The sequence below is a fragment of the Prionailurus bengalensis genome, chromosome D4 (assembly GCF_016509475.1).
Source record: "Prionailurus bengalensis isolate Pbe53 chromosome D4, Fcat_Pben_1.1_paternal_pri, whole genome shotgun sequence".
NCBI classification, from domain to species: Eukaryota; Metazoa; Chordata; class Mammalia; order Carnivora; family Felidae; genus Prionailurus; species Prionailurus bengalensis.
The window spans coordinates 57,135,518-57,151,768 of NC_057359.1; the positions used below are offsets into that span (position 1 = coordinate 57,135,518).

The 16,251-nt window shown below is 38.0% G+C and overlaps 1 protein-coding gene across 18 annotated transcripts in view; it reads left to right on the forward strand.

The window, feature by feature from the left end:
- UNC13B (unc-13 homolog B) overlaps positions 1–16,251 on the forward strand; it is a 259,488-nt gene that overhangs the window by 132,496 nt on the left and 110,741 nt on the right. For 10 of the 18 annotated variants that reach the window (XR_006294935.1, XM_043565486.1, XM_043565484.1 and 7 more), the window contains exon 8: positions 15,340–15,375. The exons of the other annotated variants lie outside the window; for them this stretch is intronic. Coding sequence is in view for 9 of the 10 variants with exons in the window: in XM_043565486.1 (XP_043421421.1) it covers positions 15,340–15,375 (36 nt within the window). In the remaining variant the exon portion in view is untranslated. The remainder of the gene's footprint in view (positions 1–15,339; positions 15,376–16,251) is intronic. 18 annotated transcript variants of the gene reach the window in all.

Consider the following 16,251-nt stretch of genomic DNA (forward strand, 5'->3'; position numbering starts at 1 on the left):
CTTTGAGAGCCCTTTCGTCAGGAACCTAGTGTGTCTTGGCACCTATTATGTTGTCTCCTTTCTAATTTGTTAAAGGGTTGAAAGCTTTGTGCCACTTAAAATTTTGGTGGCTTATGACTGAAGACCTATTACTATGAGCAATGGAAGCAGAAGAGCAAATGCTACATCCCTAATTACTTCCATTTATCTAGAACACATGCCCTTCAGGAAAATAGGATTGCTTGACTAGCTGGCCTCTATCCTGAAGAATCTCCCACCTCATCAATTTCCTCTATTTTCCCATTCTCATTTCTAAAATCCCAGAAGGCAGAGATCTTTCTTTGCCATCTTTCTCCCACCATTTACCACTTTTATTTGAGTCTCCTATTCTGGCTCTTGCATTAAAGTATCCTAATCATGTTGGTGTTCTCTAGATAGCTGATTCTTGGTTACCTTGAACCTAGGAGCCCTTCCTTCCACTTTCATGTTTTAAAGGAACCACATGCATAAATTTCATTTTTGTATCAAAAGATGCAGGGTATACTATGAAAAACAAATTTTTTTCCTCAACCCTGTCCTTTAGCTATTCAGTTTCTGCCTCAAGGCAGCCACTATTGCCATTTATTGTGGATTTCTCTAGAGAGAGTTTGTACATTCACAAGAGTTTATACATTTATACTTAAAGCCCCGCTCACAAAAGGTAGTATGCTTTGCATAGTGTTAACATACCTTGCTTTTTTTCACTTCATATATTTAATATATACTACATGTATGGAACCAGTTCCTATTAATGGACATTTTAAAAATGAAGGTGAAATTAATTTATAAAATTAACCATTTTGTAGTGTATAATTCAGTGACATTTAGTATATTCACAGTGTTATGTAATCATCACCTCTATATAATTCCAAAACATTTTCATCAGCCCTAAAGGAGACACTGTATTCATTAAGCAGTCAGTTGCCCTTCTTCCCCCAACCCCCAGTTGCTGGCAGTCGCTAATCTACTTTCTGCCTTTATGGATTTACCTATTTTGGATATTTCATATAAATGGAATCATACAATATGTGACCTTTTATGACTGCCCTCTTCAGTTAGCATAATACTTTCAAAGTTCATCTATGTTGTAGCATGTATCAGGATATCCTTCCTTTTTTTTGTTTTTTATTTTTATTTATTTTGAAATTCGATTCAAATAATCATGACCTCTGCACGAGGATGACACGTAAATTTGTGAAGTGCTCCATATTTTTAAAATTTGGGGGCACCGGGGTGGTTCAGTCAGTTAAGCGACCGGCTCTTGATTTCGGCTCAGGTCCCGAAATCAGGTCTCTTGATTTCACAGTTCGTGGGACTGAATCTTGCATCAGGCTCTGTGCTGACAGTGTGGAGCCTGCTTGGGATTCTCTCTTTACCCTTCCCCAACTCACTCACACTCTTAAAATAAATAAATAAACATTTAAAAAATTGATTCCAGTGTAATTAACATAAGCTATATGAGCTTCAGGTGTACAATATAGTGATCCAACAATCCTATACATTACTCAGTTTCCATCGCAATAAGTGTACTCCTAGTCCCCTTCACCTATTTCACCCATCCTCCTCAACCCCCACCTCTCCTCTGGTAGCCACTAGTTCTCTTAAGAGTCTTTTTTGTTTTGTTTGTCTCCTTTTTTTCTTTGTTAGGATATCCTTACTTTTTAAGGTGGAATAATACTGCATTGTATGTGTATACCACATTTTGTTTATTCATTCATCAGTTGATGGACATTAGGTTGTTTCTAGCTTTTGGCTGTTAATAGTAGAGCTGCTGTGAATGATTGTTACAAGTATTTGTTTGAATATATTTGTTGTGAATATATACCTAGGATTGGAATTGCTATTAAAGGACATTTAAGTTGCTTCTGATATTGGCTGTTACAGTGCTAAAGTTGATATTTTACATGTATAATTTTTTAATGTTCATTTTTGAGAGAGAGAGTGCATGAGCAGAGGAGGAACAGAGTGGCGATGGGGGGCGGGGCAGAGGATTCACAGTGGGCTGACAGCAGAGAGCCCAACGTGGGACTTGAACTCATGAATAGAGCCAAAGTTCAAGGCTCAACCGAATGAGCCACCCAGGCACCCCATGTATAATTTTATACATGTATGTGTATTGGATGATAGCCAGTAGTGGAATTACTGAGTGATAGCATCGAGCATTTAACAATACATACAACATTTTGGAATATTTTACAAAACTGTCTTCTATAGAGGCTGTGCTATTTTCACCCCTACTAGCAAAGTATGAGACTGCTTTTTCCTCCCTTGGCCTTTAGGTACAGCCAGCCTCTTACAAATCATATTCCAGAGAGCACAGTGAAAACAGCCATAGGTGATAGTTCTTGTGCCTTGATTGACTCAGAATCTCCTTCCTGCTTAGCCTGTCTTTCCCTATCTACCATCCTGGTTCTTTTATTTCTGACTTCCTATTTTGGCTCTTAATAAGCGGGCCCCCCTCTTTGTTTGGTGTGCTGTTCAAACTTCCTTCTCTGGGTTATCAACTTGGCTTTCTGCTTATATTTTAATTTTGGACAATTTCTTTCAGTTTATTTTCAATAGTAATACCTTGGAAGTAGAGAGGAAAGTGTTGAGGTGGCTGAGAAGAAGCAAATGGTTAAGAATGGTATTTAGTTTGTTCAGGAAGGCTGTTCAGAAGAGATGAGTTCAGAAATGACTTTTGAAGAAGCTAATTGGAATGTATTGATTGAAAAGAAAGATATTCATAGTAGGATAAAAGAAAATTGTGAAGGGAGGATTCCTTCCTGGCCTCATTCCTGGCCAGTAACTGGCTGGAACATCCTCCCTGGGTAGCGGGAGTAAAGGATGAGTCACTTCACAGTTTTGCAACCTTTAGTCCAGGACTAGGACTCTCAAAGTCAGGAAAATATGTTGGTTATAGACTCCACAGAGTATACAGAGAGTCTTATTTTAGTAGTAGGGCAGTGCAGTGAGTCTAGGACAGTGAGTCTAGTAAGAGTGGGTGCTGAGTTTTACACTGTACATGTGGTATCTGTATAAGCAGTTGATACTAATGATTATAGGTGTTGGCAAACTAACAAAGAAAAGAGAGAAATTGTAACAATATGGTTTGGCTGATAAAAATAATGTTAATTGTAGTCTTCTGACTCCTTTATTTCTATCTTATCTTTTTCCAGAAAGAATTTGTGGTGGCTAATTGCAGTCATTAACATCAACTTATTATCATTTCTGTTCAATTACTGTGGCATGCAATTATGTATGTTAAAAATGTCAGATTATTGTATTAAAGTTTCATTTGAGGGGCACCTGGCTGGCTTAGGTGGTAGAGCATGTGACTCTTGATCTCAGGATTGTGAATTTGAGCTCCATGTTGGATGTAGAGATTACTTAAAAAATAAATCTTAAAAAAAAAAAAAAAGTTTCATTTGATTACAGTACTTAAGTGCCTAACCTGGTCACAGTACTTGTTGTATATATACAACAGTCTGTAACTCTGTAAAAGCATGGTCATCTTATGGTTTTTTTTATTATTGATTTCATTGGTTCAGAGTGGTAAGAATGAATTTGATCGGCTAAACAGGATTAACAGAAATATTGTAGAGATCAACAATTGTTACAGTTATTCATTGCACAAACAAGTATTGGACACCTTTTCCTCATGCTAAGAACCATGCTAGGCACTGGGGATACAGAGATGAAAGTCCTTGACCTTAGTGAGCTCAAGTCCAGAGAGGAAAATATATTTACTACCATGTAATTAAGTGAAAGTGGAGGAAAACAACTTAACCCAATTTTTGGGTGGTTGGGAGAGGCTTCCCAGAGGAAATGATACCTAAATTGAAAAGAATTTAAAAGTCAACAAAAGTCCGTAGGTTCACTCTTTGCATTGTGTGTTCTATGGGTTTTGGCAAATGTATAACGACACATATTCACCCTAATAATATGACACAGAATAGTTTCCCTTTCCTGAAATTTCCCTGTGCTCTACCTATTGATCCTTACTTCCTTCAAAACCTCTGGCATAAAGGAAGTTTTGAAAGATGAGTAGGAGTCAGTTAAGAAGGAGAAAAGAGTTTATGGTACTAAGACACTAACATAAAAAAGCATGACTTATAAGCATGTTGAAAATTCTGGATGACTTGAGGGCAGGGGATAAGAGTGGGGCAGGATCAGAGATGAGGCATAGAGTCTTCATATCTTACAGGATTTGAAAGCTGTAGCAAGCTATATTTTATCTTGAAGACAATGAGAAGCCTTTAAAGACCTTAGGGGAATGAAACAATCAGATGGTGGTGATTGTAGTGATATACCCAGTTTGTTTGATATATTAAAAAATCTTTTGTAGAATATAACAGATACACAACTTCATAAAACAGACATTTAGTTTAATGAATTCACATAAGATAGGCAAAAAATAGACCTTTGTCAGGCACCCTAGAAAGCTCTCCACAAGCCCCTTCCCAATCATAATTTCCATCTCCCTAAAAGTAACTACTCTACCAACTTTATGCTAATGACTTCCTTGCTTTATATTTTATCACTCAAGTGTACATCACTAAACATAAGAATTTATTTTTGCCTATGTTGTCTTTTTTGATACATCTTATAGTTCTTTTTTAATCTATGGGTTCCTTCTCCATCTCCTAATTTTTTTCTTGCAGTTTTTTATTGAAGTGACAAAGCCATTAACTACATGGCTTTGTTTGACTTACACTTTCCCATATTGTGAATTTTGCTCAATATATTCCCATAGCATAGTTTACTCTTCTGTCCTTTATATTTTTTGGTAACTTGATAGTTGAACTGCAAGATTGATCAAATTCAAATTTGATATATTTCATTTGAAATGTACAATTTAAAACTCCTCTCCTATTGGTGGATGATATTTGGATTTTTCCCAAATTTTTGCTATTGAAACAGTGCTAGAGTGAGCAACTTCATACAAATGTGTTTTTTTGTGAATATGCAAATGGATCTCCCCATCCCTATTATATATTGTGTACCTTTAAGTACCTTTCCTTCATAGTTACTTAATATGTATGATTGTTTGATATATATTTTTGTTCTTCAGGCCATAAATTTTATGAGTAAGGGAAATGTTTATCCGTGTATTCCTAGTACCTTTGCTCAATAAATACTAGTTGAATTAGTGCATTTCTGTTAAGCAGAATTATTGGATTAAGGGATATACACATTTTAAGTTTTGGTAGATATCATCAAGTTATACTCTAGAAAGATTGTATCTATTTATATTTCTGCTCCCGATACTCATTTTCTCACATCCAGCCTCAATGCCCCTTTTGCCCTCCCCCTTTTCTCCTCTATCTTTTGATCCTCTCCTTCTACAAACATTTTTAAAGTTTATTTTTAGTAATCTCTACACCCATTGTGGTGTTCAAACTCAGGACCCTAAGATTAAGAGTCACATACTCATGACTGAGCCAGCCAGGTGCCTTAGAAACATTTTTTGATACATTCTTGGTTCTGTTCTAGGTACTTAGGATACATCAGGAAGCAGAACTCAAAAAGATCCTGAGTGGGAGGAGACAGTAAATGTAATGAATAAGGAAATTATATGGGAATTTAGAGAGTGGGCCAATTAAGGAGTAGATGGTTCAGGGGCACCTGGATGGTTGGGTTTGTTAAGCATCTGACTTCAGCTCATGTCATGATCTCTTGGTCTGTGAGTTGGAGCCCCAAGTCAGGCTCTGTGTTGACAGCTCAGAGCCTGGAGCCTGCTTCGAATTCTGTGTCTCCATCTCTCTCTGCCCCTCCCCTGCTCATGCTTTCTCTCTCTCTCTCTCTCTCTCTCTCTCTCTCTCTCTCTCTCTCTCTCTCTCTCTCTCTCTCTCTCCCGCCCCCCTCTCTCTCAAAAATAAAGGTTAAAAAAAAATTGAAGAGTAGATGGTTCAAGGTAATTGGGAACACTAGAATTGAAGTTGTTGTAATTATAAATAAGGTGGTTAGTGTATAAACCACAGAAAATGACTTGAGTAAAACTTGGAGGTGGTTACCAGTATGGCTCTCTGGGTGAAAGTGTGATGGTTAGAAGAAATAGCTGGTTCAAAGGCTAGTTGATCTATTCTGTTTTTCTTCCTCCCTCCCTCCCCCCCCCTTTCTTTCTTATCCTAGATTTTTTTTCATGTTTATTTATTTTTGAGAGAAAAAGAAACAGAGTGTGAGTGAGGGAGGGGCAGAGAGAGAGGGAGACAGAATCCAAAGCAGGCTGCAGGCTGTGAGCTGTCATTACAGAGCCTGGCACAGGGCTCAAACTCATGAACCGAGAGATCATGACCTGAGCCAGTCAGACTTTTAACTGGCTGAGCCACCCAGCTGCCCCTAGATCCTAGATTTTTTAAATTAAAGATCCATGTTGGTTTCCAATGTATTTATGACTTATAATAAAGATGGCTGCATATTAATATTATACTTCTCTGATCTAGATACTTCATTTTTTTAATTTCCCAATTTTTACTTATTTATTTTTTTTAAATGTTTATTTTTGAGAGAGAGATAGAATACGAGCAGGGGAGGGGCAGAGAGAGAGGGAGACAGAAGCTGAAGCAGGCCCAAGGCTCTAAGCTGTCAGCACAGAGCTTGATGCGGGGCTTGAACCCATGAACCTTGAAATCATGACCTGAGGCGAAATCAAAAGTCAGACGTTTAGCCCCCTGAGCCACCTAGCCACCCCACACCTATTTTGTTTCTTAAATTCCACATGAGTGAACTCATATGGTATTTGTCTTTCTCTAACATATTTTGCTTAGCGTAATAAACTCTAGCTCCATCCATGTTGTTGCAAATGGCAAGATTTCATTCTTTTTGATGCCTAAGTAATAAATTATTATATATAAATACCATATCTTCTTTATCCATTCATCAGTCAGTGGACATTTGGGCTCCCTCCATAGTTTGGTTATGGTTGATAATGTTGCTGTAAACATCAAGGTGTATGTGCCCCTTCAAATCTGTATTTTTGTATCCTTTGGGTAAATGCCTAGTAGTGCAATTACTGGGTAGTGCAATTACTGTATTGTAGGGTAGTTCTACAGAATGGGAGAAGGTATTTGCAAATGACCTATCTGATAAAGGGTTAGTATCTGAAATCTATAAAGAACTTTTCAAACTCAACACCCAAAAGACAGCTAAGAAATGGGCAGAACATGGGACACCTGGTGACTGACTTAGGCCTCCAACTCTTGATTTTGGCTCAGGTCATGATCCCAGGATCGTGGGATCATGCCCTGCATCTAGCTCCATGCTGAGTGTGGAGCCTGCTTGGGATGCATGCTCTCTCTCTCTCTCCACCCCCCCTAAAATAAAAAAATAAAGGATATGGGCAGAAGGCATGACTAGATCATTTCCAAAGAAGATATCCAGATGGCTAACAGACAGATGGAAAGATGATCAACATCGCTCATCATCAGGAAAATACAAATAAAAACCATGGTGAGATACCACCTCACACCTGTCAGAATGGTTAAAATTAACACAAGAAACAACAAGTGTTAGCGAGGATGCAGAGAAAGGGGAACCCTCTTGCCCTGTTGGTGGGAATGCAAACTGGTGCACCCACTAGAGAACAGTATGGAGGTTCCGCAAAAAGTTAAAAATTCCTGTTTCTTGATCTGTATGCTGGTTACACGAGTGTGTTCACAGTATTCATTGAACAGTACTCTTATGATTTGTGTACCCTACTGCATCTAATACTTCAGTAGGGCTTCTATATTAAAAATAAGGAGTAGACATTGAACATTTCAAAATGGCTAGGAATTACCTAGCTGTTCAATGTGATGAATGCATTAAACAATTTCTATTAATAAATCATCTTTCCTTTCCTATAATATGCCCTAGTTGATTATGGTAAGTTACTCTTTTACTATAATTTTTTTTTAATGTTTATTTATTCTTGAGAGAGAGAGAGAGAGAGAGAGAGAGAGAGACAGAGACAGAGTGTGAGCAGGGGAGGGGCATACAGAGAGGGAGACACAGAATCTGAAGCAGGCTCTGGGCTCTGAGCTGTCAGCACAGAACCTGATGGGGGAAGGGGGCTCGAACTCACAAACTGTGAGATCATGACCTGAGCTGAAGTTGGACACTTAATTGACTGAGCCACCCAGGTGCCCCAGTTATTCTTTTACTATAATGCCAGGTTAGATTTGCTTGTATTTTAACACATATGTTCACAAAGAAGTTTGGTCAATAGCTTCTTTTTTTAAAATTCTCTTATGTTAGGTTTGAAGTACTTTTCTTTATTAACAGTTTTTTACTGTTTTCAATGGAAAGGGAAGTTCTATAGTACTTATCTACTGTCTTGAAAGGGAGAATGGAATAATTTCTAGTGGTTGACTTTATTGTCCTTTGTGAGTTACCTGGTAATTACTACATTTTAGTAATTGGTAGATGAGTCCTGTCATTGCCTAGACAGATGACTATTCACTTGAAGTCTGAGGCTCAAATATCCTGTCATTTCATTGTCATGGAAAAATTGACCGTCACTGGACTAACTGGTGATGTAACAGTTGCCTGGGGTTGTTTTGTTTGGTAACTATAGACCTTACTTTTTTAATGTGACTATTTCTGATTTCTAATGTTTTCCACTAGAAACAAGATGAAATAAACAGAACAAGAAGCCTGTGAGTATATTGCCATTGCATAGTCAACAGGGATAAGTAAAGAATCTTCACCTTCTATGAAAGAGGATTCATTTTTAATTGGGTCCTGGACCTGCTAGAATTTTCTCATTTACATGTATGCTCACATTGAACTGGTCTTTGAGCTCAGTAGGATAGTCCGTCTGGCTGCCTTCTTCCATCAGTGCAGGAGCACTATGCTTTTGACTGAGAGACTGGCTTTTTCATATAGGAAGTTCTATAGCTTTATTTTTCAAATTGTAATTCAAAATCAGTGGCATGAGAGTCCCCAGCTTCTTACTGAAAAGGCAGATTCAAACAACAACAAATACAGATTCTTAAGCCACTTCCGGCATTTTGAATTAGAATTTCTGGGAGTGGGATCTAGGTAATGCGTTTTATAACAGGACTCAATTTTTTCTTTCTTTCTTTCTTTCTTTCTCTCTTTCTTTCTTTCTTTCTTTCTTTCTTTCTTTCTTTCCTTCCTTCCTTCCTTCCTTCCTTCCTTCCTCCCTCCCTCCCTCCCTCCCTCCCTCCCTCCCTCTCTTTCTTTCTTTCTTTCTTTCTTTCTTTCTTTCTTTCTTTCTTTCTTTCTTTCTTTCTCTCAAGTGTGTTGTAGGGGCACCTGGGTGACTCAGGCAACTGAGCGTCTGACTTTGGCTTGGGTCATGATCTCACTGTTCGTGAGTTCGAGCCCCATATCAGGCTCACTGCTGTCAGTGCAGAGCCTGTTTGGGATTCTCTCTCTCCCTCTCTCTCTCTCTGTGCCCCTCCTCCACTTGTGCGCAAGCACACGTGCTCTCTTTCTCTAAAATAAAACATTAAAAAAATTTTTGAAATTCATCCATTTTGTTGAGTGTATCAGTAATGCATTTCCTTTTATTACTAAGTAGTATTCTATCATGGATATACTACATTTTGTTATTGATTCACCTATTGCTAGGCATTTGGGTTGTTTCTGGTTATTGTGAATAATATGAACATTTTCATGATCATATGTTTTAATTTTTCTTGGTTAAATATCTAGAAGTGGAATGGCTGGATCATATGGGTAGATGTGTGTTTAACTTTTTCAGGAATAGGCAGATGGTTTTTGTTTTGATAATAGAGACACTGTATTAGAGTCATTGAGCATTGTTTAAGGAAAATTGTTTAAGTGGAACTTAAGAATGGGTACCAACTAAATAAGGGAGAAGAGGGAACATTTACTGAGTAATGATCATTCGTCTGGCACATGGAGCTGAATGCTACATACTTGATTTTCAATTTTTATGCAAATTTGAGAGGTGTTGTTACTATTCATTTTTTATAGGTGATGAATAGAAGGGCAGAGAAGTTAAGCAGCCTAAGATCACACAGTTAGTAAGTGATGGCTTTAAACCTAGGTTTATCTGGTTCCAAAACTCAAAACCCATTCTATTAAATCAGCAAGGAGTGGAAACGAAGGACATTCTGGCTTCAGAAGTTGAGGGACAAATAGGGGAAATCAGGCTCATTCCTTTATCTCCCAAGTGTGGCAAGCATAGGAACTGTGACAATACCTGTTTGCCAGTTAACAAAGACTTTGTTTTGGGGGAATGGTGGACAGTGAGATTTGATATTTATTTGGTATCAGATCATAGAGGGCTTTAAAAGCCGTTAAAGATAAATATACTCTTTTATAGATAGTGAGCAGTTACAAATTATCAAAACGGTAACGATGTGATCAGAAACTGGATTTAGGAAAATTAGTCTAGTTGTCATCTGCTGGGTTGATTGAATGGGACAGATCAGAAGGTCACAAGTCCAGCAATAATCTGCAATAATTCAGGCATGAGGTAATGGATTCCTCAATAAGGACTGAGAAACTATGAAGAAGGGACAGTAAGAAGGAGACCTCAGAGTGGAATTAACTATTAAGCTTATTAACAGGCTGGACACGGGAGATAAAGTAGAGAGGAATTTTTGGAATGGTTTTGTGGTTTCTGGCTTGGAAGTGCCAGGAGTTCAGTGGTTTGGGGCTTGAGGTACACTTGGTAATGCTAATCTGCACAGAGCTCATAACATTATAAATACAATGTCATTGCCAATAGAGGCTCAGACTGACTAACTCTTAGCATCAGGAGCCACTGAACTGCAGGGTAATTGGTTATTCACGTGTTAAGTATGTGAACTGAAGAGGTTTAAGGCTCTAGGGAGGTGGGAAACATTAGCATGCTCATTAAAATTGTCAGTTTGGCACATATTTGTTATGTGTGAATGCCCAATTTGAGAATGTTTCTGGTTTTAGAAGAGGCTCTTGGTGTACTTAGTTTTTTCTGTAACACATTTGGCCACTGTCTGTTCCCTGCTTGCTTCCTTTTTTGCATCCTGTGATAAGCAGTATCTTCCACCATGCTCACATTCAGTGTTTTACTGTATGAATTGTGGAATCTCTTGATGTCTCCTTATTCTATTGTATGTGCTTCCATTTTCTTCTAAACAGTCTATACTCCAGCTTTCACTCATTAACATTTCTATTAAAGTTTTTAGTAACTTCTTTATTTCTAAATCCAGTAGGCCTTTTTCAGTTTCTTTCTTTCTTTTTTCTTTCTTTTTTTTTTTGACTCTCCTGTAGCACTTAACACTTATTGATCACTGCTTTCTTGAAACCTTGCTTTTGTTTTTGTTTTTTTTTTTCTGATTCAGAGATGATACGGCCCTGGTTTTCTTCCTCTCTGGCTTCTTCACACCCTCCTTCATGGACTCTTCCTTTTTGTTTTTTTAAAATCAGTTTTATTAAGGTATAATTTACATAGAGTAAAAATCTCCCTCATAGTGTCCAGTACTATGTTTGTCAAAACACAAGCACATACAGTCTTATAACCATAACCATAGTTAAGATATAAAGCAGTTCCATCAACCCTAAAAGTTTTCTAAACCCCTTTGGTAGTCAACCACTTCCACTCCTGGCCCATGCAAACCCTCATTTGTTTTCTGCCCTTGTTGTATTGCCTTTTCCAGAATATTATATAAGAATAATGTAGTATGTAGCTTTTTTTGTCTTTTGGTTTTTTTGTTTCAGTTATCATACTGCATTAGAGATTCATCTGTGTGTTTCTGTTCATGCCTTTTTATTCCTGAATAGTACTCAATTATATGGATATACCATGATTTGTTTATCAAATGGATATTTATAGTTATTAGTGAATATGAATTAAGCAACTGTGAACATTCATGTATAGGGCTTTATGTGAACATGTTTTTATTTTTCTTGGGTGAATTCATATGAGAGGTTGCTGGGTTTTATGGTATGTATATAACTTAGTAAGAAATCCCAAGATTTTCCAAAGTGACCTACCACTTTGCATTCTTGCCAACCATGTATGAGAATGCCAGTGTCTTCACAGTGTCACCAACACTTTGTTTTGTTCTTTGTTTCTTCCCTTCCCTTCTTTGTCTGCTTTTTAAACGTGGCTGTTCTGTAGGTTCCCCTCACCCCTTTGTACAGCCTACCCCCCTTATCCTGCATTCTGCCTCATTGTTCTTATATACTGACATTTTAATTTTTATACATGATTTACACCTATTTGTTGAGCTGCTATTTTGTGCCAGGCACTAAGGGTACAGCAAGGAACAAAGCAGAAAAATCTGTTTTCATGGCAGTTTGTATTCTGAAAACTTAGAACTCCACATATCTTTCCTCAGCTCCACAACCATGTATCCATCTGTCTCCCAGACATATTCATTTGAGATAGCACATAAATACCTCAAAGCCAATAATCTAACACTAAATTCATCATCTCCTTCAACTTGCCCCTCTCTTATATTTCTCTTCTTAATGAATGATGCCATACCCACCCAGTAGCTCAAGCTAAAAAGCTGGGCGGTATTATTTAGGTTTTACTCTCCTCACTTCCCACATTCAATACTTATTAAACCCGATATATTTTATGTCACAAATGTACCCACTCTCTCCACTCCCTCTGCCACTTTCCTAGTTTAAGCCATCATCAGGCCAGTATAGTAGCTTTCTTACCAGCCTTCCTGACACCAGTCTCCAGTCCACCTACCCTACAAACTTTTGGCCATACTGCACCACCACCACTCTCTTTCTAAAATGACAAATCTGATTCTGTCTCTCCCGTGCTTAATTCCATATTATTTCATTCTTATGTGGAATTTAAGAAACAAGCAAATGAACAAAGGAAACATAAAGAGACAAACTGGAAAACAGACTGTCAACCGTAGAGAACAGATTACCAGAGGGGAACAGGGTGAGGGGGCAGGAGAAATAGGTGAAGAGGATTAAGAGTATACTTACCATGATGAGCACTGAGTAATGTATAGAATTGTTGAATCACTATATTGTACCCCTGAAACCAATATAACACTGAATGTTAACTGTACTGGAATTGAAAAAAGAAAAAGGCTGTGACAGCTCTGCATTAACCTCCAGATAATTCCAATTTCCTAACATTATTAAATTTCTAAATATTACCTGGGACCTCCTTTGATTAGGTTCTTTTATAACCCTGTAGCCTCCTATTCAGATATGCTAGAACTGTTTTCAGGTTCACCGAATATACTTTTGCATGTATAATTTCCATTTCCTGGAATAATCCCTTACCCCCTTTATTGGTACTTATGCCTAGCAAAACCTAACAATTCTCAGTATTGTTCTACTGGCTAGTGAGATGTTTTAGTGCATTTTTGGAGTGGGGAAGGAAACTTGCCCACTTAAACTGATGTTGTTTCTCTTATAATGGTACCACTCTCAAGTGACAATAGGGAACTAGTTGGTCAGAGAGCATAACTTATTTTCATGGCTTAGGGTTGGACCTTGTAGATGGCATCAAATCATTCATTTGGTTTAGTCATATAATAGACATTTATCGAGCACCTACTGTGTCCAGGAAACTGCTATGCAGTGCTGTGGTACATTCAAGGATGAGGCAGTGTCCTTCAATGAGAGGCTTCTTTGGGTCCAGAGTTTCAGGAGAAATAGCATTGTCACTTGCTTGGAGCAATCTAGGGTGATAGGCATGTTCTGAAGTTCTGTGATTATTTTTCAGTTTTTTTTTTTTTAAAGAAGCAAGGTAGTTATTCACAGTTGTTATGACAACAGTGGTACAGCCTGGAAGAATTTTCTTTTAGACCCCTTCTTTCCCTGTGTTTAGAGTGTAAGTAAATTATTAAAACAAAAAATGTCACAGTAAACCAACGTATCCTTTTTGAGGGGTGAAAAGAAGGGATGAAAGTAAGTATAGGAAGAAAACTGACTCTCAGTGTATAGTTAAATTAAATAGACTGTGACTGATTAGTAGTAGTCCCATATGCCCAGGATTGCGAGTTGGCTCAGGTAATGAAACCATCCTGTTTTGACGTCATTCAGTGCTTCCAGAATTTTGAGTCTTAACCGCAAATTTTCAAGGGAACTGCACCTTTAGAACTCTGAGGACTTTCTAACCCAGACGTTGACAGTCCCTCAGCAGATATTAGGGTTGTCAGTGTGTGGACCCTCCTGCTACCTATTTATTAGGAACTTATAAGGCAAGCAAAAACTTGGCAACATGACAAAACAACAAGAAATGCCCATTGCTTGCCCTGTTCTAGGGACCTGTGCTAGGTACTTTACGTGGATTTTCTCTTATAATCTTTCAGTAACCAACGAGACTCATACTATTCTCATATTACCTGGAGGAAATGTCTGTAATAACTTCTTCAAGGCCATATAGCCAGTAGTGGCAGAGCTTAAAAGAACTTAGTTTTGGCTTGAATACTCATATTCTTAATTATGAAGCTAAATTACTCCTTGTTTCTTGGGATAAAGGCCTATTTTTAGTGATTGTGTTCTCATGCACACACATGCATCACATTAGTTGCCTCAAATTCAATTTTGAGTGTGAAATAGGATTTAAATGTAATTAACATTGAATTTTTTTTTAATCTGAAAAATGAATAGAAAATGTTCAGTTTTCTCTTGTCATTCAAAGCTCCTGTGTTTTAATGGATTTTATTAAATTCTATAGGCAGTTGAGAAAAAAAGTGGCTCTCTCTGAGCACCCAAAGGGCTACAGTGTTTCATTACATTTTGGAAGATTAGAGGTTAATGCCATTCTTTGGCCTTTCAAAGAGCGTCAAAATTAGACATCATTGCTCCCAGACAAGGGAATCACTCTCTTCCACTGTGTTAGGTCTGAGATTCTCAGGGACCATACTGTGGTGGTCTCAGATTTGGCAAACATCAAGACAAGGAAGGATTTCTTAGAGACAGGTTGAATTTTTGTCATTTTGAATAAGGAAGTTTATATATGCTCCTAAATGATGATGTTCTGAGACCTAGGCCAGAAGGAGGTTTAAAATAGTGTAGAAGCAGGGGTGCCTGGCTGGCTCAGTCAGAGGAGCATGTGACTCTTGATCCCAGGGTCATGAGTTTGATCTCCATGTTGGGTGTAGAGATTATTTAGATAAATAAAACTTTTTTAAACGAAGAGTGTAGAAGCTGTTTTTTGTTATTCTGTATGGTAAATTATAGAGAGCAAGGGTACTTTGTAGATTTGTCTCAATGCTTGATAGAAGGCAGAAGCCTGTCTACATGTTATGTGAAAGTAATGGAACACAACTAGGGCAGGCTCAAGCAAGGTAAGGTGTATAATGATTGGTGGGTTGGGGAAATGATCTTTGAATTATTCCTAAAATTGTCTCTGTCACTCTTCTTTTTTGCTACCATTTGCGGTTTTCTTAGGTCACTGGACCTATTTGGGCTGGGGAGAGCAGCAGAGTACGTAAGAAATTGAATTCCTTATTAATTTTCTTGATTTTATCCTTAAATTTTTTTTTTATTTTAGCCTTTAACACACTCCCTCTGAACTATGAAGCAGGATATTCATGCATATAAGCATATATAATTCCATCCCCCCCCTTCTCTCCTACTTAAATCTCAAGAGACCATTACTTGCAGTGGAATGGCATATCCTTTCAGGTTTTCGAAGGGAGGGAAGGAGGGAGAGAGAGAAATTTCAAACCAAAGTCCCAGTTATAATCTTAGCAGTATCTCTTGATTTTTCCTTCCCAGAGGTAAGTAATACCATCAGCTCCTAGTATAGGAAACCCTCTCCTTTGGTCTCTTGGCTAAGGAGTGCAGTGACTAGAAGAAAGTTCATTCTGGAAGTTTATTTTTGTGAACAAGAGACTGAGGACATGGTTTGACTCTCCTTGAAGCAGCCCAGCTAGGCTGGAAGCCAGCTTCATTCTAGAGCTTTGAGAGTGGGCAGTCAGTTCTTTCCAGAAAGATACACAGCCTTAGGCTAACGTTACTGGCTCTGTTATCCATCTTACAGGGGGGTTGGTTGAGTACCAGTGCTTAGATATCCAGCAGGTGCTAAGAGGGGCCAAATTTTGTTCTCCCTGGGATTTCTCATGAATATGTACTTTCTGTCATTTGAATCCTGAGTATTTCCATTACAGAAATGCTGCTCAAAGGTAGCCTAAGAGAGCTAACTTAAGGTTTTCAAGTAGAAAAAAGTAAGCCTTAAAAAAAAAAATCGTTTGATTTCTCTCTCCTTTTTTCTCAAGCTGATAAAGTTCTATCTGTACTCTGGGTTTAAAGACAGGGATTCAATCCAGGAACATCACATACCAGAAAGCCTCATTGTTC